We start from the raw sequence: 20,250 nt of genomic DNA on the forward strand, positions 1-20,250 counted from the left end.
TGAAAATAAAGCTAAAAAACAAAAAACAAATTTTTTCTGCATAGAGCAGTGTGTTTTCCAAAGATTGATTATCGGAGAATTGGGACATCGGCACGGTCACTTCTGGTAAAAGGCAAGGAGTGAATTCGTTACCGCGTTCCCCTCCACGCTCAGGTTGGTCTTAAACTAAAATATAAAAAATTGTATTAAAAGAAGGTGAATTTCCTTGATTGAGCGCCAAAAGTTGGTTCGCTTACCATGCTGAAACTGAGTAAATGGCAGACTCAGGACTTGGTCTGCTTGGCTCATGCAAAAGCACAGGGGTTTGCACGTCAGATAACTTGACCCTTGTTTGCAGACCAAAAACATTCTACTTGAGCTTGTTCAATCATATACTGGGGCTCAAGACCGCCACATTGGCTGCTTATTATGAAAGTCTGACTTATCGCAGCGGTGAATAGTCCGGGGTTCGATGCCTTGATTATGACTACCTATTAGGCTATGTACACATCAAATCAGACATCTCTGTTGCATGCCAGAGCTTCACGTTCGAACCCTTTCATGTCATCATGCTTGGAAAGCATCGGAAATCGCCTGTAAATTCGCCACGAGTCTCGAAATGCCCAGACCGGAGCAGCTCTATCACGACTGCTCCAATGTAATCCCGTATGCACAATTGCCAAGCGAATGCAGTGGCCTCTATGTGAAATGACCCGAACCTTATTTACTGAAGCGAACAGGAAGTATGTAGAAGCGAATGTTCTCTGAATATGGAGGCGGATGTCTAGCTGACGAACGGATTGTTCTATGCGAGGCTGGGTTGCAGCGTTATGGGCGCGGCCCAGTTAGTGCAACGTATTAAAAATTATATAAAGAGAAGCCCGGTCGTATCCAAGAAGTGGGCCAGTGTATGTACGTGTTGGGAAGCCTTTGTCGTTTGTCTACAAAGATACATCCGCTCGCTCGCCCGTTCAATGATGCGTGATCGTTAGCCGTAAACTCGGCGGTATGACGGCGCCGAGAGATATCTTGTTGTATGACGGAAGAATTTCATCGCTGAGCTTCGGAATCTGAGTGAGAAGCCAGAGTCGCGCCTTCCCAGGAATCGCTCTCGTCGATCGGGCTCCTCGAATCAGACGACACCGACGACGATGAACCAACGGTCCAGTCGTCAGCGTCCTCTGTCCCCGAATCAAGACTTATATAGCCTTTCTCTGCTGGGTCGTCCCCAACCTCTACGAAATCGTAGTCCCAGCGAAGGAATTTGTTTGGCTGTTGACGTGGCAGAAACTTGGACTTGACAACATGGAAGATGACTCCAGAGACTAAAGTCCGTAAGCAAGAGTATGAAACAATGGGCAAGCAAACTCACGTAGACTGCCTCCCACCAGATCTACTGCGTAATGATGTGAAAGGTACATGGTCGCCCACCACAACCAGAGCGTATACAACGCGAAGAGTGGAGTAAGTCGGGGGAAAACATGACTCATGAACAGTGCTTCCATCACAGCGCTTCCAGCATGTAAAGAAGGGAAAGCGCCAAAGACCATGGGCGATCCGGTAAAGCCAGGAGTGTACAGTGCGATCCCAAACAGCTTATCGATAGCCGCCAATCCTGCTGGGGAGCCATGTATTGAATAGTTGGCGGGCGCGAGTCCATACATGTTCTCATACCACGGCGGAGAGCATGGGAATGTTAGTTGTATCGCCACCCCAATGAGGTTCATCCAGCCAAAGCTTTTTGCAAACATGGGCACCGTGCCTGGGGCTGCAAACACGAACATGATAATTGAGCATACAGCTGGCGCTCCAAAATGTATTATGCCATAAGGTAGCCATGCCATGATGCTGAGGAAGGTGCTCGTGTGTGCCGAGAGGATGTTGCTCAAGTTGGCCCCGTAGAATATATTCTCGAGCGCTGGGAGGACCCGGACCCAAATTGGAGGCCGCCAAGTGCTCGGTATGAACCTTGGGGAGTGTAAGTTAGCCTGTGGTTCAAAAGATAAGCCCGTGCTTTGCGCTCCGCAACAATGCGGGGAGGCACCCGGTCGGTGGAGATGGAAAGGCGCGAACACAAGAAGAAAAGTTCTTACCCGCAAGCATAGAAGAAAACCAGCCATGACCATATAGCCAGAGAAGGGAGGAGAAATTGGCGAGTGACGGGCAGTATGAGGGCAGCGATTATTAGGGTCGCAAGCGCAGTCTTGATCAATGGACCGGGCGATGGTATGATGCATAGGGAGAAGATTCCGAGTACGATGAGTATAAGGTATTGGCCATCATAAAATGACCACCGATGTACGCGTAGCGATTCTATAGTGTCGGCAGGCGAGTAAGAGGTCTCCAGGTGGCCGAGGGATGTTGAAGGCGATTGTCGGCTTCGCACTTTTGACCGCAATTTCCTTCGTATGCGATGGGGTATTATGGTGGGTATCGAAGGTGCCCAGGAGAAGGGTAGCAGGATCTTCGAGTAGGTCTTTTTGAAGTCATTCCGCGAAGGAAAAGTGGACTTCCTCATGTTCCGGAGGCCTGCCGAAGCACAGCCGGAGAGGCGGTTGGGCCCCTTCCTTTTGCTACAGCGCGACGGCCTCTGAACTTTTCTTCTTCTCTTTTTTTCGCGGAGGAAGAATTAATCAGTGAAATATAGGGTGTGAGAAGATGGAGAAGAGGTGAAGAGATTGGAGTGAGTGGGTGGGCAGAAGAGAGGGATTGAGTTGTGCTTTTGGTAGGAGCAAAAGATTTGGAGTTTTGGAGTCGGATGATCTACAAGAGTAACTAAGTTAAATCGCGGACATTCGGTTCGCAAAAAGCCGAAAACGTCTTGACGGCCAAGACTTTGCGGGGAATGTTCCGGTTGTTCATTTGTTCATTCTTTTCTTTTTCTTGTTAAAAAGAAGAGAAAGTAGAATGTGGATTGTGTTTTGACTTTGAAAAGAAAGAGCAGAAGTCAGAGTCAGAGTCAGAGGGAATCCTTCGGGGATGAGTGATTTAATAAATAAATAAATAATTATTGAAAGCCAGCTGCAAAGTAATTTCAGCGGCACGGCCGGCTTCAAGCTTCAAGTCAGATGAATCCCATTCTACCATTTTACAATCAGTACTTCTAGTCAGTACTTTAGTCAGCAGTCAGCGCCAAATTCCCTCGATCCTTCAACACAAACACTTGACTTCGCATCTCTCTTCCCTCATCATCCTACTTGTATCTGGAAGCGGTCTTCCCTATTTTGACGTCCTTTCTACGAAAAATCAGCATTATTGTGGCACGTCCGCAGGAAACGAAGCGAGCGAGAAAGCGATCGTCATGTCTGTCTGATTCTCACCGAAATGATGAATGAAACGCGCAACTTCAGCCTTATGTTGTGCATCTCTTGGCAACATGTGAATTCCCGAAAATACCCTCGACCCCCCTCACCCCCTCCTCCTTAGATACCTAGATGTAAGCAATCACCCGACTTATCGAACAGCAGACATTTCACCTATCACTACTTTCCGCAACCTGTACGATACATGCAATCTGCATACACAACCAGGTACCATAAAGGCAGACCAATCTACAACAACGTCCTGGTCGAGTTGCACCCCCGGTCCATAACCACCGTAGGCAAAATCATGTAACGCAATGTGCATTTTGCTTATCTGCTTCCTATCTACCGCTAATGGTACATTGAATTGTCTGTCTGTGACTTTGAAGCCTGCAACAATTGCGAAATTTGGGCCTAAGGAGTGTCTGCTGTATCTCCAACATGGAAGAAATCTGTTGAAAGTGATCAACTGTCATCCTCATTGCAGGGACCTCCCGCAGAGGCAGTCGCCCCAAGCGCCTTCTCATTCTACATTTCAACACGTCCCTCACTGTATCTCCCCGTCCAACGCCAACGCTAAGATCATGCGGGGTTGGAACGTTGTTTGTTCATCGGCGAAATGATGTGGTTGATCTCAAATTCTAGCTGCCGAAGAAGTCGGTGGAAAAGGGGTCATTGGAGTTGCAGGCATCCTCGTATCCGCTATCTGGCACCGACCCACCACCAAAGCCTGTCATCTCGAGCTCTGCGTTGAAGAAATCGTGAAATTCTGTGTTCGCCTCCTTCGTATGTTCTGCTTTGTTCAATGTAGATGACAAATCGAAGTCTTTCTTGAAAAAATCTAGGTTTTCGTCAAAAAGCACAGGTATTGACTGGGAAGAGTTGGCGTCAGAGCTGCCTTCAAAGTCGAAGAATTTGGACGCTGCTGGTGATGATGAAGAGAGGTCCAGCTCCGGAGGAGTGCCGAAATAGCTTGTGGAACTCTTCCGGGATCCGGAGTTGCTCTTCGGAAACTCATGTTGCTCTTCGGAAGTTCCAGCAAGCTTTGGCGAAGGGCTCATGCTGACGGCCTTTGGGGTGTGCGAATGCTGGGAATGCTGCGACGAAAAGCAGTTTCCAGTGCTGTAGCTTGGCGAAGTGGGTGGAGTGTATGAAAAGAGGTCTCCACAGAAGTCTCCCGGAATGTCGCCCGAGATCTGTTGCAAAGACTCATGACCATGAGACGGACTCGATGTGGTAAAGTCCATGTCGTCGAAGAGTTGCTCTGGGCTAGGGTATGAGGAGGCTGATGAGCCAGACGCCGAGGAAGCATACTCTCCAAGGCATCTCTTTTCAAGCACTCTCTGACGAGTCTTTGCCGACTTCTCGAGTCTCTCCTCAGTATCGGGTCTCGGCTTCTTAGGCCTCCCTCGCTTGATGACTTTCTTCGGCGTACCATCAAATGCACCGATACACATGCCACGCTGTCGGTGTCGAGTAAGGGCATCGTGTCGTGCGAACCCCTTGCCACAAGGACACGAATATGACTTAACACCGCTGTGGATGTTGGCGTGCCGCTTTAGGTCGTGCTGGCGAACAAAGCACTTGAGGCAATCCTTGCATTGAAATTGGCGGTCGCCAAGATGGGTTTGCACGTGAGACTTGATGTTCTCCTTCCTGCCAAACTTCTTGTCGCAATGCGGGTACAAGCATTTCCATCTGTTGTCGTCCTCTGGTAATCCAATGAACGAGGCGATATCATCACAGGTTACACCCGTGTCAATCCAATCTTCTGTGTCATTCTCTGACATCGAATGGGACCTTGGATATGGATCCTCTTTCATGGGAGAAGGATAGACCGCAAGGTCATCCGCACTTTGTGAACTAGGCAGCCCTGATAGCTTGGTCGCAACGAGTGGGCCATTGACACCAACATTGATGTCTTCGAACAATGTCATGTGCGCCATCTCTGGTGAAGATTGGAATGATGTAACGGCGGATGAAACAGCGTTGGACATGGGTGAATAGTTCGAAGCATTGTACCCACCAATGCTGCCAGGGATGTCCATTTTCAAATTCGACATGTTCATGAAGTTCGGCTGAGGGAAAGCTGCCAGGTCGACCGAGCCTCGCTGCCGTCCTTGCGGCGGTGCCGTGTTGGGAGGAGATGGAACATCAGGGCTCATAGCATGTTGCCTCATCGCAGCGAAGTTGTCTTGACAAGAAGTTCCGCGTTGCATCGCATGAGAGGCTTTGATGGTCAAATTTGGGTCTCTTCGAGTAGGGGAAGATTCTGCAGTACGACTCTGCAGAGCCTTGTTAGTGTGCGCATTCTGTGAGAACGGAGTTGTGGCCGGAGTTATTGGAAAGTAATCTGCATGAATGTTAACATTCGCTGTCGCGACCCATGGTCAGAATTGTCACTGACCCGTTCTCATTTGACTTAGAGGTGTGCACGGTCGCTGAGTTCCATCTCTAGCGGTAGGTCTCTGCGAGTCTTCTTGGGATGGCAGGCCGTGTGGCATACCTTTTGTTTTCGTTGTTTCATTAGGTAGGATGTTTTCTGTATATTCGTCGTGTCCTGTTCCGAAGCCGTCGAGGTATCCAGCGGAGGTGGTCGAGTCGAAAGATTGAAACATGTCCATAGTATTACTGTTGTATGCGTCCTGTAGCGAGTGTGGTTGACCGCTGCTGTTCTCCCAAGCTGTCATTGGGGTATTTGGTTGGCCATCCATAAAGAATCCAGTACCATGTTCCTGACATGGCGCCTGCTGGATGTTCGTTAGAGACTGATGTCGATGGATTGATCGCGTTAGTGTTTCCGATTGTTCATGGCCCGGTCGAGCCGTTGAGTGCTGCTGCTGCACTTCTCGCATTAGTGCTTGGATTAGTTGCTGTCGGTTATGATATTCATCCTCGGTCAATAATTCATCCTGCTGGAAAAGTTCGTCGTGTATTTGGGTGCTAGACATTGACTGATCTATGCTTAGACCTCGTCGATGTGGCTCATGTTGTCGTTGTGTTGCAGGAAGAAGGGTCTTTGGAGTGTTGAATACCGTGGGCGTCGAATTTTGTCGTTGGTGTCGTCCTGGGAGAAGATTCGAAGTCTGATGAGACAGCATGAAGATGCAAGATGAGTTCGAAAAGGGCTGTTGTCGAAGAGCGCAATAGTTGTCCTTCGTGGTTCGAGACTGTCAATCTTGTGTCAGCGCTGGCCATGCCACCGCCATGCCACCTAACTCAGGTTTTCGACTGCGTACCTCGTGCAGCGCAAGCCGGTCGGCCGGGCTGGACTCGTTTGCTTTGAGTTTTACCCAGACGAATGCCGGTATGTATTATCGCAGTTGGAGATTAGATGGGGGATTTTTCCGAAGAATTACTCTTTGGCAGGTGCTGTGACGGATGCTCCTGGTGTGTTGTCGGAGTTTTCTTCTCGAATAGTAGATTTGGTATCTTTGAGATCAATTATGATGTGTTTTTTGATTTGTAGATGTAGAGCAAGCCAGCTTGTGGAGTGAGAAGGAATTTGGGAGTAGGTTGCTGCAAGTCGAGCAACTGTTTACCAAAAAGAGGCCGAGCCGGTTGTCAGGGCGCAAATCTGACGTTGAACGCTAACTACAAAAGGGACAGGTGGCTGGTCTTTATCTTGGCGCTCTCAAGGTAAGCTAGCGCAGCCTTATCCGCCTAGCGAACCCACACAGTTTCGCTGGGTTTCAACCATCTTCTCTTTTATCGAGCATCTCTGCTGAAGGTTGAGGACGACAATTCTGTCGAGGTGAGCTTGCGCATGATCTCTCGGGTTCTCGTTGTACCTGCTTCGCATACTATCTGACGAATATCACAGGCCATCATGCAGATTTTCGTCAAGACCCTTACGGGTAAGACCATCACCCTCGAGGTTGAATCGTCCGACACCATCGATAATGTCAAGGCGAAAATCCAAGGTGCGCTCAAGTCTCTAGTGTTGTATCACCTCCATCCTCGCTAATTTTTTCCAAAGACAAAGAAGGCATCCCTCCTGACCAACAGCGCCTGATCTTCGCCGGCAAGCAGCTCGAGGACGGTCGCACCCTATCCGACTACAACATCCAAAAAGAGTCGACTCTCCATCTCGTCCTACGTCTACGTGGTGGTGCCAAGAAGCGCAAGAAGAAGGTGTACACCACTCCCAAGAAGATCAAGCACAAGCGCAAGAAGACCAAGTTGGCTGTGCTCAAGTTCTACAAGGTGGATGGGGATGGCAAAATCGAGCGTCTGAGGAGAGAATGTCCGACCGCTGAGGTAAATCCTGTGGGATTCAGGTGTTGGGGTTTCGAAGCTGACGAGATTGACAGTGCGGAGCTGGTGTCTTCATGGCTGCTATGCATAACCGCCAATATTGTGGCAAGTGCCATCTCACGTATGTTTTCGATGAGACTGCTGCTGGAAAGAAGTGATGGGATAGAGTAGGACGCCATGTCATAGCATTGAGGCTTCAGTACAGCTTGTGTATGTTGAACTCATGCGAGATAAGAACAAGATCTGTGCTTCCGATGATCCCCCATTACCATCAATCGAATGAACGTTGAGTGAGGATACACTTGGGCCACTATTGTTGGACCAGATGATCATATTGTGTCAGGAAAGGCCCTTCGGAGGGAAGCTTGATTTTCGCATTGTGCCGTTTCTCGACAGCCTAACATACTTGAACGTATTTAGTGCAGTATACTGTCCGTTCCATTCGCGCAGTATCCTAAGATTCCCCTCATCTTGCATGTCTGGAATCCAAAATCCTCCATTATATTCTTGGTCCTCCGTCATCATGAACTGCTGTCTGGATTATGATCTCAGGGTCAGTAACGCTTGCTTGGAGGGGGGTATAGTGAGCCTTGGAACACGTCGAGAGAGTGAACACTCGCAAGACATGTCTCAAGACTCAGCATTTGGTTCAAAAGAGGGAACACGGACTCCTAAGATACGTACAGTAGGTCTTCTCGAGTACTGGAAGGTCGGCCGGGTCTTCGCTGGCTCTTAATTTCTGCAAGCTCTTCGTCGTGACGACCAAGAAATCTGGTATTCATCAGCGAGAAACCCCAAGCTAGAGATATGTAGAAAAACCCCTTAACGAGGCCATGGAGTTTCTCCGCCTCTAGGGGTGCGGTAGCTGCTCTTGCTGCTCCCTGGAAGTAGGCCACTCTTTTCACTTGGCGGAATCAGCATCTCGCATCGCATATTCATCTGGAAAGGGTTCCTGGACAATGAGGTTGGTTTGCCTTCGCTCTCGCTGCTGCGAGCTTATCCCTGGAGGATTTTGGAGTCAGCGTTGGAATTCTGAGTCGCGTGACACGTCTTAGAAGCAGAGAACTATTTGAGACATGTCTGACGACCCACAAGACAGCATGAATGGGGAAGGATTGCTTCAGAAAGTATAGCGTACAGCTTCTCAGATCTGGCGCCTGCCCTCCTTAGTTTTTGAGCATCTCTGCTATTTTCGTGCAAACTGGTAGAGCTCCCCTTCTTCTTGGCGACTTTCTTCTGCACCTTGGCCAAACTTTTCGGCATCTTGACCATGACAAGTCTCTTCCTTTGATTCTGGTGTGCTTGAAAAATGGAAAATTATTCGCAGGGCCTTCGGCGAAAGGTATCTCCGCTCACAGAACGCTATGTACTAGAAGCGCGACGCGCCCTTAGCGCTCTCTGATTCGAACCTCGAGGAAAATCAGTGTTGACTGTTGACCACGAAAGCAGTAATCCGTGTTTGATAGACTTTTTTCCTTTACAAAATGCTATTTTAACGATCGTGGCTCTCGAATTGGCTACAGTTCCCAGGAAGCATACATATCTGGTCCCCTTCATGGATCAGGTAAACACGAGGAGGTGGGGACGTTGCTAACTTTATTGCTCGTGCTTTTGCTATGAAAATGGGGATCTCTGGTATGTTTGGGAGCTCAATGATATACCGTACAGTTCTGACCTTTCTAAGGCTTGCTCCCACTCCTGAAATCCATCCAAAAGCCTTGCAATCTGAAGAAATTCGCCGGCCAGACCATTGGAGTTGATGCATATGGCTGGCTACACCGAGGGACGGTGGCCTGCGCCATTGATCTCGCCCTGGGCAAGCCGACAACCAAGTATACTCGACCATCCTGAGATATCCTTCCGTAGCTGACCCTGGTCTAGGCATATCGACTTTTCCATGCACCGAGTACGAATGCTGATCCACTTCGGTGTGATTCCGTACATAGTTTTCGATGGTGACTACCTGCCCAGTAAAGCAGCCACAGAAATTGAAAGGGCAAAGAAGCGTGAAGCGAGTAAGAGAAAGGGACTCGAGTTATACCGGCTCAACAAACCCTCCCAAGCGCACCTTGAGCTCCAAAAGGCAGTCGATGTTACCCCGCAGATGGCAATACAGTTGATAGAAGAGCTCAAGAAAGCTGGCGTTCAATATGTTGTTGCGCCTTACGAAGCAGATGCTCAGCTGGCTTACCTCGAGCGGCAAGGAATCATACAGGGTATGCTGTCTGAGGATTCGGATCTACTGGTATTTGGCGCCAAACGGCTTTTGACAAAACTTGACCAGTATGGTGACTGTATCGAGATCAATCGGGCCGACTTTACGGCTTGTCGAGAAATTAGCCTGGTTGGGTGGTCAGACGCTGAGTTCAGACGCATGGCCATTCTCAGTGGATGTGATTATCTGGCTCGCATAAACAGAATGGGCTTGAAGTCTGCTTACCGGCTTGTGCGAAAGCACAAGACGATAGAGAAGATTCTCCGAATGTTGTCATTCGACGGACAATATCATGTACCCCCAGGGTACCTCGAAGCTTTCTACAAGGCCGAGCTGACATTCCTCCACCAACGTGTCTTTTGCCCATTGAAAAGAGACGTTGTGATGATGAACGATCTTCAGGCCGACGCACAGCCTGGAGACTTCTCGTTCATTGGTGGCGAGGTAGAGCAAGAAATTGCCATTGGAGTCGCGAAGGGGGACCTTGACCCGATGACCAAACAACCCATTCGTGTCAAGGAAACAGTCAAGACCACCCCCAAAAACCAATGGGGTAATCCACGTAGGAGTACGGTCGACAAAGGTCCAGATACGAAAGCCGTCAAATCGATAGATTCATTTTTCAAGCCAAAAAGAACGCCACTGGCAGAATTGGACCCCAACAGCTTTACGCCCTCGCCAACACAGGAAAGACTTCTGCGGCAAGCCAATGGATTGACGTGGGAGTCGATTTCAGCACCGGCCGGGGTGCCATCTCTCAGGCCGAGTGCTTCAGTGCCTTCTGGACCTCGATCTGCTTTGGCAAACAGAGTTACAGAGACTGTGACCAACGTAGGAGCTTCTCTTACTGGGCTCACTCCCTCAAAGCGACGAAGGCTTTGCATTGACCCGAGTGATAGCCTGGATCCGGTGAATGTAGTGGCATCAGAGTCCGGACGAAGCCGATTCTTCGCACCCAATATCACGGATCCTAGCCCATCAATAAAGAAAAGCAAGAAGAATCGAAAAGGAAAGAGCGCAGATATAACCATTTGGTCAGACGACTCCATCGAGGATGTAATGGCCGATTTGCCAGATGTGTCCGAATGTCCACAGCCATCGAGACAAGGAAGGATGGAAATATTCAAAAATGATAGTCAGGAGAAGGCAGAGGACCCTCGCCGCCCGGGAACGCGGGATGAAGAGATATCGAGAGAGGATTCGCAACGTTCAACGTCCTCCAGAGGAACAGTAGAGTCAGGGATGTTTTCCAGTACATCCGCGACAAGCTTCAAAAGCTCCGCGCCATCTGTTGCTGCAACTTTGGACAAACATGTCAGCGCCGAATTGAAGGCCTTGACTCAGGAGTATACCTATCGGCCGGAGACAGGACGGATGGCATTACAAAGAAGTCAGATGGAGAACACAAAGGAACATCCGGCGGCGGTCAGTGCAAGCCAAGCGATATCGAAGCCTCCAATGTTTAGGCAGCGGAATACGACACCTCTGGAACGGCTTGGCTTGGGTGCCATGAATCGATCAAGATCCTGCAGCAGCCTCTTCAACAGTACTGTAAATTGCCCAGGAAGGGTTGAGGAAAGCGCGTCGATCCAAGATAGCGCAGTTGTGACAAAACCTATTATCGGGTTGCCGTTAGCTTACAGCATCGGACCTGACGCTTCCATCACGAAAGGCAGTGAGGACGCCATCATCCCGGATTCAGAAGACGAAGGTGGGACCGCATCCGAGGTAGAAGAGCGGGCGAAGTCAAGACTGGACCTCGGACGTTTTGCTTTCACAGGATAATTGCTTCAGCGTTTCGCATGTTGTTCTGGTAAAGCATGAGGGTTTGGGTCTGGGGATAATGTTGGCATAGCGTGTGGAGTCTCAGGCAAGAGGCAAAAATGAGTCATGGGAACCGCACGTCTTCTGTATTGTTCTCTGGTAGCATTAAATGTCCATGTGTCTAGCGAACGGATGAATCACAGCTGGCTTTCGATCTTGATCCATTGCCAAAATAGGTGCAAATAGTTGACAATTTACTCTCCAGGACACTTTGGCCGAGTGGTTAAGGCGACAGACTTGAATTTTATCTTCTCAGATATGATTTTCGACATCTGTTTCATTCGTGAGCGCAGGTTCGAACCCTGCAGGTGTCGTAGCAATTAATTGTATTTTTTTTGCTTTTCTTTATGGACGTTGATTGTTGGTGAACTAAGTATTTGATCCTTTTAAACAAAAGAAAAAAAGGTGATGGAACTCTTGGGTGGGGAATAGTGCTTTCGAGACAACAACCATTGGAAAGCATTACTTGGCGTGGTGGAAAATCAACAATAGAGACAATACGAGTACTCCCTATGATTTCATGCTACAAAAGCGACTATGATTCTTCTCAGCTCTATTCGAGCGCTTGAGACTCCAAGCAATGTATGCACTCAATGCTTTCCGTTCAAAAGCCAAATCCATCAGGAAATTGGAATCCTCCTCCGCCTCCTCCACCCTGAAACTTGAACCCTCCACCTCCTCCACCACCCTGCTTGAAAAAGAATTGTTGACCCCCGGGCCCTTGCCCGAACGGACTTCCATGAAATGGTTGCCCTTGCTGTTCCGGATTATTAGGATCGTCACCCCTGTCAAACCTCGCCCTCAACTCCGGATCGCTAAGCACTTCATAAGCCTCATTGATATTCGCCATCTTCTTCGCCGCCTGCTCTTCCGTTACGCCCAGGGAGCTTGCCTTGTCGGGGTGGTACTTCTTCGTCATTGTCCGATAGGCCTTTTTGATTGTGCGGTCGTCAGCGTCCGTAGAGACGCTTAGGACTTTGTAGTAGTCTTTTGTCTTGCTGCGTTTGAGCAGAGTGTGGGCCTTTTGCAGGAGAGGCTGTATATCTTGGGCAGCAGGGTGGTGTTCTTTTGCGAGATTGAGGGTGCCAATGGCGGCTTCGAAGTCTTCCGCATCAACTTGGCTTTGTGCTTGAGCGATGAGACCGGGGAGCGAGTGGACGTTCAACGTGAGAGCTTCGGTACAGTAGGGAGCAGCTTTCTTCTTGTTGATCTGGGATGTGTTAGTACAGATATCGAACAACTTTTGGAATAAAGATCCGTACTTCTGTGTAGCATTCACAGGCCATCTCAACCAGACTGCTGTAGAGCTCATTCGGAGAGTTCTTGTTAATGTAGCCAGCCTCCTTAAACCCCTTGACGTCCTCTTTCACATCTTGCATCAGCCCTGGATCCTCAGCTGTCCCCACCAGAAGCTTCACAGCGCTGTTGAATTGGCGCTTCTCCTTCAATGCGGAGGCTTGCTTCAAGACCTTGTCGAGCTGCTTCTCCCGCCTAAAGAGCTTACTGCAAGCCTTCGAATCCGGATCCGATCTCAAACACTTCCTCATCTGCTCAATGCCTTTGTCTGTGTCCGCCACTGAGTAGAACATCATCGTCGATATCTGCATATGAGGTTCGATGGCCGAAGGCGATATCTGCAGTGCATGTGCCAGATCGCTGACCCCTTCCAGCGCTTCGCCCCTCTCAAACCGACACCGTGCCCTCAATTGCCTCAAATTCAAAGCGGTGCTTGCGACCATTATTGCTGTACCGGCGTGGCCAACACAACTCTCCCAGTCACCAGCCTTTTCCGCATCCGACGCCAGTGATGCGGCTCCCCATGCTTCCTCGAGCTGTGTGAAGTCTGCGCTTTTTGTTTTCTTTGCCCTCACATAGTCCTCCTTTGCTGCCACCCAGTCCGCGTTCCGACTTTTGATCTTGGCCCTCTGTAATAGCGCTCCTTCAAAGTCAGGTTTGATGCTCAGTACCTTGTCAAAGTCCTGACTTGCTTTATCGTTCTTTCCTAATGAAAGGTACGTGGCACCACGCTGGAAGATTGTGAGGTAATTCCGAGGATCTCGCGAGATAGCAACGTCGAAGTATGTAAGCGCGTCATTTGCATTGCCTTGGGCGAGGTGGGATTTAGCGGAGGAGACGAGGGAGGCGACGGGGGTATCCGAGGGTATCTCTGAAGGGGATATGCAATCAATAAGGGGCGAGGACAAGAGAACAGCTCCCAGAGCCAAGAATGATAATCGTGTAATCATTGTGAAAAGTTAAGGAGTATCCTGTCATCGAAGAGGGTGCTCAGAAAAAGAAGACGATACTTATTTGAACAATGGAAGAATTGGAAAGCCAAGTGGCATTATTCCCATACTCACCTTACTCAGTACTTTACTTGACTCGGAAGATACGAGCGCCTGCCGCCTGCCGCCTGCGCCAAGCCTTTCATCCCGCTCGGCCAATTTTCCCCTTCTCCACATTCCTCGTTTTTCCCAAGCAATCATCCGCAAGGCTGCGGAGCTCAGGATACGAGTAGCCTACAAGCTGACATCTTTTGCCATTCATTATCTCTACTATACTACACCACGACCACTCAAATTATCATCCACTCACAAGCGTCCTCCTTCATCTCGTCTTGAGACTGCTCACGTACATTGTTGGACGTGCTCCACTTGCCGTTGACATTGCCTTCTGCGTGCTATCAAAGCTTCGTGCGACGTGACGATTGCCTTGTTGCACCGGCGACACTCCTCTCCATAGGCACCGCCTCAACCAGTTGGCATCTTTATTCATCCTCTTCTGAAGCCCGTTAGAGCCTCGTTGAACGTCATACCCCCATAAGAACCCCACATCTCTCATCGCCTAACGGCCTTAGCCAATCCAATGAGCCCTATGGCTTTCCCTCTCACTCCCTCATCCGCCCCCGAATTCACTGCCCAGCTCCAGCGGGTTGAGATCTTGCACCAGCAATTGAAGACCGAACATGCACGTGCTCAAGAATTTCTCGCTAAGCTAAGACGCGGAGAAGAGATACAAGCACAAGCGCTACACTCACAGGCACCACCGCAGTCTGTGCAAACCCAAGCAACAGGCGGCCAGCAGAGACCGAAGCCAGCAGCAGTGAATGGGGCTCACTCTGGGCAGGAAAGCATGTGTTGCTGTCAACACCACCAGTCTAAGTCACTCACTGAGAAGGAGAAGAAAATGGCAGAGGAGTATAGAAAAGCGAGGTTGGGGTTACCGATTCTGCCTCCTCTGCCTACACACGTTGATGAGCGCGAGGTGCGAGATTTGGAGAAGAGGGTTCGGGGTCTAGAAGGCCGCGTGAGAGGATTCGAAGGGCTACCGCCAGACAGAGAGATGGCATTGCTAGAGGTAGAGAGACTGAGGAGGGAGCTGGAAGGATTGGCGAGAAGGAGAGAGGGACTGTTTGCGGGCTTAGGACAAGTTGAAGAGAAAGGGAAGGCCGGAAGAGGCAAAGCGTAGCGCATATGATGTAAGAGAAGGGCAATTGGCGCTAGAGGCTGCGGGATCAAAGGCTACCTTACCTTAGTGTTATGGTACTTTTCGACACTGGTCAGTGGATTTGATGAGAAGGTCAGCAACTGAAGCACGGGACGTTATTTTGTTACTGCGCTTTCCTCATTGCTGTGTCCGTCAACATTAGCGTGCCGGCACTTCTATCAAGGTATATAATTCTATCCATAATGACCGAGGGCCAAAGATCTCCATTCGCGTTCAACTTTGGGTATCAACGCTGTTCAGGAGTGTAGCTCTGGACAGAAAGTCTGCAAGATGCCTCGGAGTCAGGCCAACACCTTTGGCCAGACCCCAGATGGATAGGGTATGAGAAAAGGAACATTGCTAATAATATCCTCATTCTGGGCAGAAAGGCGGGTGATGCTGTCACCAGAAAAGAAGTAGATATGGCCAAAGAAGCTCAAATACTGGCTTCAAGAACACTCTCCTCAAAACCTCGGATCCCAGTCGTCTTTGTAGACCCCGGTGTCACTGCATGAGGCTCTCGCTGCGTCCCAGCAGTTACTCTTGTGCTTAGTCTTCGCAATCTCTGCCTGACGCCTCTTCTCATCCGCTTGCACCTTAGCTAGCTTCTCCATTTCATACTTCTTGCCTTCACCCCAATGCTGGCCGTAGAGAGTCTGATAGATCTTGTCGGTGCCTTCCTGCATCTGTTCGTTCCATTTCCACAGTGCCTTCACGGTCAAGTCATTGACCTGCTGTTGCAAATCCCCAGCAACGCCATGTTTGGCCTTCTTCACTAGGAGCTGCGGCTGCTCTTCCTCTCCTACTGGGAGACCTTCCGCCTTCCGCTTTTCCTTCAGGGCCTTTTTCAGACGGATTTTTTCCGCCAGGTATTTGGCGGTGTGCCCGATAGCCGAGTGGGGTTTTGTGGGCGGTAGCGTATCCACTGGTGGCGAGGTGAACCAGAGCACATGACCATTGTCATCCTGTTGAAATTGATCGCGCGTATCTTCGGGAATGGCTAGATTTGCGTTTTCTGGTAAGTGGCCGACCTCCGGGAGACGCTGGGCAGGGATGCTGGGCCCAGCGACGCGCTGGTTGACGTAGCGATTTGGCGTGGCATAATGGTCAAGATGAGATGAGGTCGCGGCCGCAGGATGAGGCTGCGTATAGGAATTGGAGGCTTGCTGGGTGTACTGATGTGGATGATGGACCGGAGCTGGGGAGGCCGAGTGTTGATGGTACTGTGGTACAGATGAGCCGTAGGCTTGGGCGAGGTTGCCTTGAGGTTGGTTGAAAGATGTTGCGGGTGGTTGGTTATAGCCACCCATGATAGCATCACCCTGACCATCTCTTGGATAGCTGGGTGTATCGTAGGCCGTTGAATTATTGACAGGTTTTGCTACCGATGGTGCTGGTTGTGGGGGAGGTGATGGGGTGGGTTCTGGAGGTGGAGATTGCTTCAAATCGTGTCAGTGGCCGCAGTGATTCAAGTTAATGTATTATTAAAACTCACGTTTTCGTCGCGCGGCCCTTTGTACACCGCACCTACAGCAGGAGGAGCATTGTCAGCTCCCCATCTTGGCTTGGGTAACTCGTCTGTCTCCTTTGCATCCTCCTTGAGTAGATGCAAGATTGGACTTGGTACTTTCTTGATTTTTTTGACGCCCCCATCGAACATATCCATAGGATAGTCCTGGTCTCGAACCTCATCAGGTAAGCAGCTAGCCCAGGTCTTGATTTTGTTCAACTTGTGTTTCTCCTCATTGTATCTTGAGTCGCACACATAAACATCTTTGTCGGCTGAAGATCCTCGTGGCCTACCCTTGCTGTAACGCGTGATGAACATGACAAAGCATCGATCGATAATCTCGTCAACACGATGATCTCGGTACTGCCCTGTCTTGACCACCTCGTTGGGGTAGAAGTGCTTTTCATACTGATGGACAGTTTGTTCTGGCCGGTAATACCAGCATGCATTCACCCACTTTTCTCCGTCAGTATCTTGCCAAGTACGATAGATCTGGGCGACGATCGGCTTTGTCACGTCGTTCGGATTCTGTATGTGAATCCAGTCGCCAACTTTCCATAGCTGGCCATTGTGCAAGATGCCGCCTGGTAAGGGCAAACGACCTTCTTCCATTTGGAACTCTGTGTCTGGTTTTTGTTTCTCTGCATCTGCAAGCTTGTGTGTTTCGGTCTAACCAAATTGTCAGCATGTATGGTGCTTGACTAGCGTTACAGAGACACACCTGGAGATACACAGCGTCTTTGTAGATCTGGCTCTCGTCTTGATTATAGCTCTTCGCGTTGTTGAACATGACATCGATATCGCGCATGAAATGATCAACGGATTGGTACTTCTTCCGCTTTTGTTTCCTCTGTGCAATGTTAGAAGTTGTCACCCTGTTGGGCTACCTGGGCAGCATCTTGGCAATATCCTTCCTACGTACCTTAATCTGCTCAACTGCAATTGGTTCTTTGATCTCTATGTAGTATTCCGGCATGGCGACCTTGTCCGGCAATTTCTCGAATTGATGGATGATGATGTTTCCATGCTCGTTCTTGTACTTGCGAATGGCTTTCAAGACCGCCTTGATTCTAGACTCCATCGGAGTATCCACACGAGGTGGTCGACCTCGCCTCTTCCTAGACTCGGCATCGTTGCCCTTCAGTCCCCCATCGTCCTTACCCCCTTCGCGCTTCGTGATGGCGGCCGTAGAGCGAGGACCACGCTTTCGCTTTCGCTTTGGACCATCCTCGTCAGAGTCTTCTTCGTCTTCCTCATCGTCTTCCTCGTCGTCCACATCGTCATCTTCCTCCTCGTCGACTGGTAAAGGAGACTCAACAGGAGGCAGCTCCCCTAAGTCAGGATAAGTTGCCACCTCTTGTGAGATAACACCCTGGTCAGCAAGAATTTTAAATTCTTTTTCAAATTCCCGTCTGAGGACCACGGCATCCTGGTATGCTCCCGACTCAGCTCTGTTGTACGTCTGGGCGTTGTGTGAAATTAGGGCGCAGTCACGAACGTATTCGGAGAAGCTTTTGTACTCTTTCGTCAAAAGTTTAGCCTTCAGCGTACTCAGGGCTACAGGCTCCTTGATCACATCGTAGTAGTCTGGCATTGATCGTTTATTGACTTTGCGGTGAAACAGCTTCGAAGGGTCGTAGCCACTGCGAGGTGTCAAGACTGTCACGGATACGAGGTGAGAATCCTTACTCTGGTTCCCTATATGCATAGATTCTTTCAGTGATGTTCTTCATCGCCCGTACTTGCTCGGTCGTGAGAGCACCGCCTTCTGGATTGCTATGCGCCGGGGTCTCGGTCGTCTCTATGGGCGTCTGGCTACTAAGAGAATCATTGGACCCTGCCATGGTCGTCGCGATCGGCTATAGACCGTGACTGCCAGAGCGTCTTTGCGATTGAGTCTCGGTGTCGCAGGCACTCTGTAGGCTTGGATATCTTTGGCCTGATATCCACACTTGGTATGGGTTGACTTGGTTGCTTGGACTCGGATACTGTGTTTCTCGCAAGCAAAAGCACTTCCTACAGTCTGTTGTCAGCTTTGCAAAAAAGAGATTCGCTCGATAGATGCCAACTTCGAAGTTGACTGTCCTGAACGTCTCTTTGCTTGCAGGTCTGCTTCACTCGGACATTATCACGGGAGGCTCACTTTTGGAGTTTTGCCCTAAATTCTTTCGGAACAGACGCTGAAGCGGCCTGGCGGGCCGCTGCGCTGGAGCTTCGATTCTCGGATCCCTCGGAGTTAAAGTATTGTACGTCTGGAAGCGCGAGTTGACCATACAGATAGATCTCCGTACGAATTCCCCAACTCTTACCAACGCTTTTTATACTACTTTGCCAGACGGATGAGGGTCAGGATACGTGGACCGGCGGGCCAAGCTGCGATATCACTGTCCGAAACTGCGACCGTTGAAGATCTAAGGACTCAAATTACAGAAAGGACATCAATCTCCAAGTTTGATTTGAAACATGGCTATCCACCAACGCCGTTGTCGCTCGGCGAATTCGCAAAGACGGCGAAGCTGTCAGATATCGGAATAAATCTGGATGGGGAACAGCTAATTGTCAGCGAGACTACACAAGCTCCCTCTGTCAATGGACTACCAAAACCCTTGGATCCAAGCCCCAGTCAAGTATTCGCAGACAAGGCTTTGAACCCGTCCTCCGCAGACACACCGTCCTCATTCTCCTTCGCAGATGTAGGCACTGCTCCTCCGTCGTCAACTCAAAAAACCAACAAGCCCTTGTCTCTCACCCGCAAACCCACCTCCGCCTCCCTTGACGCCCCAGAGCTGCCTCTCCCTTCGCACGCTTCCACTTTAGTCCTTCGGATCATGCCCGATGATAATTCCTGCCTCTTTCGTGCCTTCAACACCGCTTTCTTCGGCGCCATGGATAACATGACTGAATTGCGCTCTATAATCGCTCAGAGTATTCAAGTGAATCCAGAGACGTATAGCGCCGTTGTGCTGGATCAACAGCCAGATGACTATTGCAGGTGGATCCAGACTGAGGATGCATGGGGTGGGGCCATTGAGCTAGACATCCTGAGCAAGCACTTTGATGTCGAAATTTCGTCCATCGGTGCGTACATTTCCGAGCTGATCCTTCCTATTTGGTATTTGGATTGAGTAATACGACATCTTTCGGGAGCGAAAGAAACCTTTGCGCTCCAGAAACTTATCTCGCAACTCCAATATCTGCCTCGAATACGCAACGCTGACCCCAAAATCTGCGTAGATGTGCAGACCTTACGGACCGACCGCTTCAATGAAGGAAGGCCGGAACGGTGTATATTAGTCTATTCCGGCATTCATTATGACGCTATCGCGTTGTCACCCTCAGATGCGCCACACAAAACTGCATACGCGCCACCCGAACTTGATACCAAAATCTTTGACGCTCAAGATTTGGTTGTCCTGGAGGGCGCACTAGAATTGTGCAGGGTGTTGCAGGAAAGGCACTATTACACCGACACGGCAGCGTTTACTGTCAGGTGTAATATCTGCGGAAAAGTGAGCGTTGGTGAGAAAGGCGCGACCGAGCATGCAAGTGAAACTGGACATTACGACTTTGGGGAGGCTGCGTGACGCATAGTTATGGAGCGAATGGAACCATGGTCTGGAGCATAGCTTTTTGAAAGAATGGCCTCGTCCGGCATTTGTCAAAAGCCGCCTATCGAT

General features: G+C 49.8%; 8 protein-coding genes and 1 non-coding gene across 9 annotated transcripts; 4 read left to right on the plus strand and 5 right to left on the minus strand.

Annotated features, from left to right (window-relative positions):
* Positions 1-1,029: 1,029 nt before the first annotated feature.
* On the minus strand, positions 1,030-2,497 carry HO133_005183 (uncharacterized protein; the record flags this gene model as incomplete). The annotated part of the gene is made up of 3 exons (XM_037296095.1): positions 1,030-1,304; positions 1,352-1,947; positions 2,073-2,497. The coding sequence occupies 3 exons, from the start codon at positions 2,495-2,497 to the stop codon at positions 1,030-1,032; spliced, it is 1,296 nt and encodes a 431-aa protein (XP_037148793.1).
* A 1,425-nt stretch (positions 2,498-3,922) lies between these two features.
* On the minus strand, positions 3,923-6,232 carry HO133_005184 (uncharacterized protein; the record flags this gene model as incomplete). The annotated part of the gene is made up of 2 exons (XM_037296096.1): positions 3,923-5,634; positions 5,689-6,232. The coding sequence occupies 2 exons, from the start codon at positions 6,230-6,232 to the stop codon at positions 3,923-3,925; spliced, it is 2,256 nt and encodes a 751-aa protein (XP_037148794.1).
* A 1,645-nt stretch (positions 6,233-7,877) lies between these two features.
* Positions 7,878-8,810, minus strand: HO133_005185 (uncharacterized protein; the record flags this gene model as incomplete). Its single annotated transcript, XM_037296097.1, has 5 exons — positions 7,878-8,073; positions 8,223-8,309; positions 8,358-8,442; positions 8,497-8,540; positions 8,677-8,810. The coding sequence occupies 5 exons, from the start codon at positions 8,808-8,810 to the stop codon at positions 7,878-7,880; spliced, it is 546 nt and encodes a 181-aa protein (XP_037148795.1).
* Positions 8,811-9,160: 350 nt separating this feature from the next.
* On the plus strand, positions 9,161-11,538 carry HO133_005186 (uncharacterized protein; the record flags this gene model as incomplete). Its single annotated transcript, XM_037296098.1, has 3 exons — positions 9,161-9,173; positions 9,223-9,370; positions 9,420-11,538. 3 exons carry the CDS (start codon positions 9,161-9,163, stop codon positions 11,536-11,538), a joined length of 2,280 nt encoding a protein of 759 aa, XP_037148796.1.
* Positions 11,539-11,782: 244 nt separating this feature from the next.
* Positions 11,783-11,891, plus strand: HO133_005187. Its single transcript has one exon. It is a non-coding gene; the product is annotated as a tRNA-Ser (tRNA).
* A 290-nt stretch (positions 11,892-12,181) lies between these two features.
* HO133_005188 (uncharacterized protein) lies at positions 12,182-13,823 on the minus strand (the record flags this gene model as incomplete). The annotated part of the gene is made up of 2 exons (XM_037296099.1): positions 12,182-12,787; positions 12,840-13,823. The coding sequence occupies 2 exons, from the start codon at positions 13,821-13,823 to the stop codon at positions 12,182-12,184; spliced, it is 1,590 nt and encodes a 529-aa protein (XP_037148797.1).
* A 628-nt stretch (positions 13,824-14,451) lies between these two features.
* HO133_005189 (uncharacterized protein) lies at positions 14,452-15,045 on the plus strand (the record flags this gene model as incomplete). Its single annotated transcript, XM_037296100.1, has 1 exon — positions 14,452-15,045. One exon carries the CDS (start codon positions 14,452-14,454, stop codon positions 15,043-15,045), a length of 594 nt encoding a protein of 197 aa, XP_037148798.1.
* Positions 15,046-15,527: 482 nt separating this feature from the next.
* On the minus strand, positions 15,528-18,417 carry HO133_005190 (uncharacterized protein; the record flags this gene model as incomplete). The annotated part of the gene is made up of 5 exons (XM_037296101.1): positions 15,528-16,502; positions 16,559-17,242; positions 17,295-17,423; positions 17,496-18,216; positions 18,263-18,417. 5 exons carry the CDS (start codon positions 18,415-18,417, stop codon positions 15,528-15,530), a joined length of 2,664 nt encoding a protein of 887 aa, XP_037148799.1.
* Positions 18,418-18,912: 495 nt separating this feature from the next.
* On the plus strand, positions 18,913-20,157 carry HO133_005191 (uncharacterized protein; the record flags this gene model as incomplete). The annotated part of the gene is made up of 2 exons (XM_037296102.1): positions 18,913-19,651; positions 19,808-20,157. 2 exons carry the CDS (start codon positions 18,913-18,915, stop codon positions 20,155-20,157), a joined length of 1,089 nt encoding a protein of 362 aa, XP_037148800.1.
* Between the last annotated feature and the right edge of the window lie 93 nt (positions 20,158-20,250).

This window comes from Letharia lupina (assembly GCF_014066315.1).
Source record: "Letharia lupina isolate WasteWater1 chromosome Unknown contig_20, whole genome shotgun sequence".
In the NCBI taxonomy this organism is placed as follows: Eukaryota; Fungi; Ascomycota; class Lecanoromycetes; order Lecanorales; family Parmeliaceae; genus Letharia; species Letharia lupina.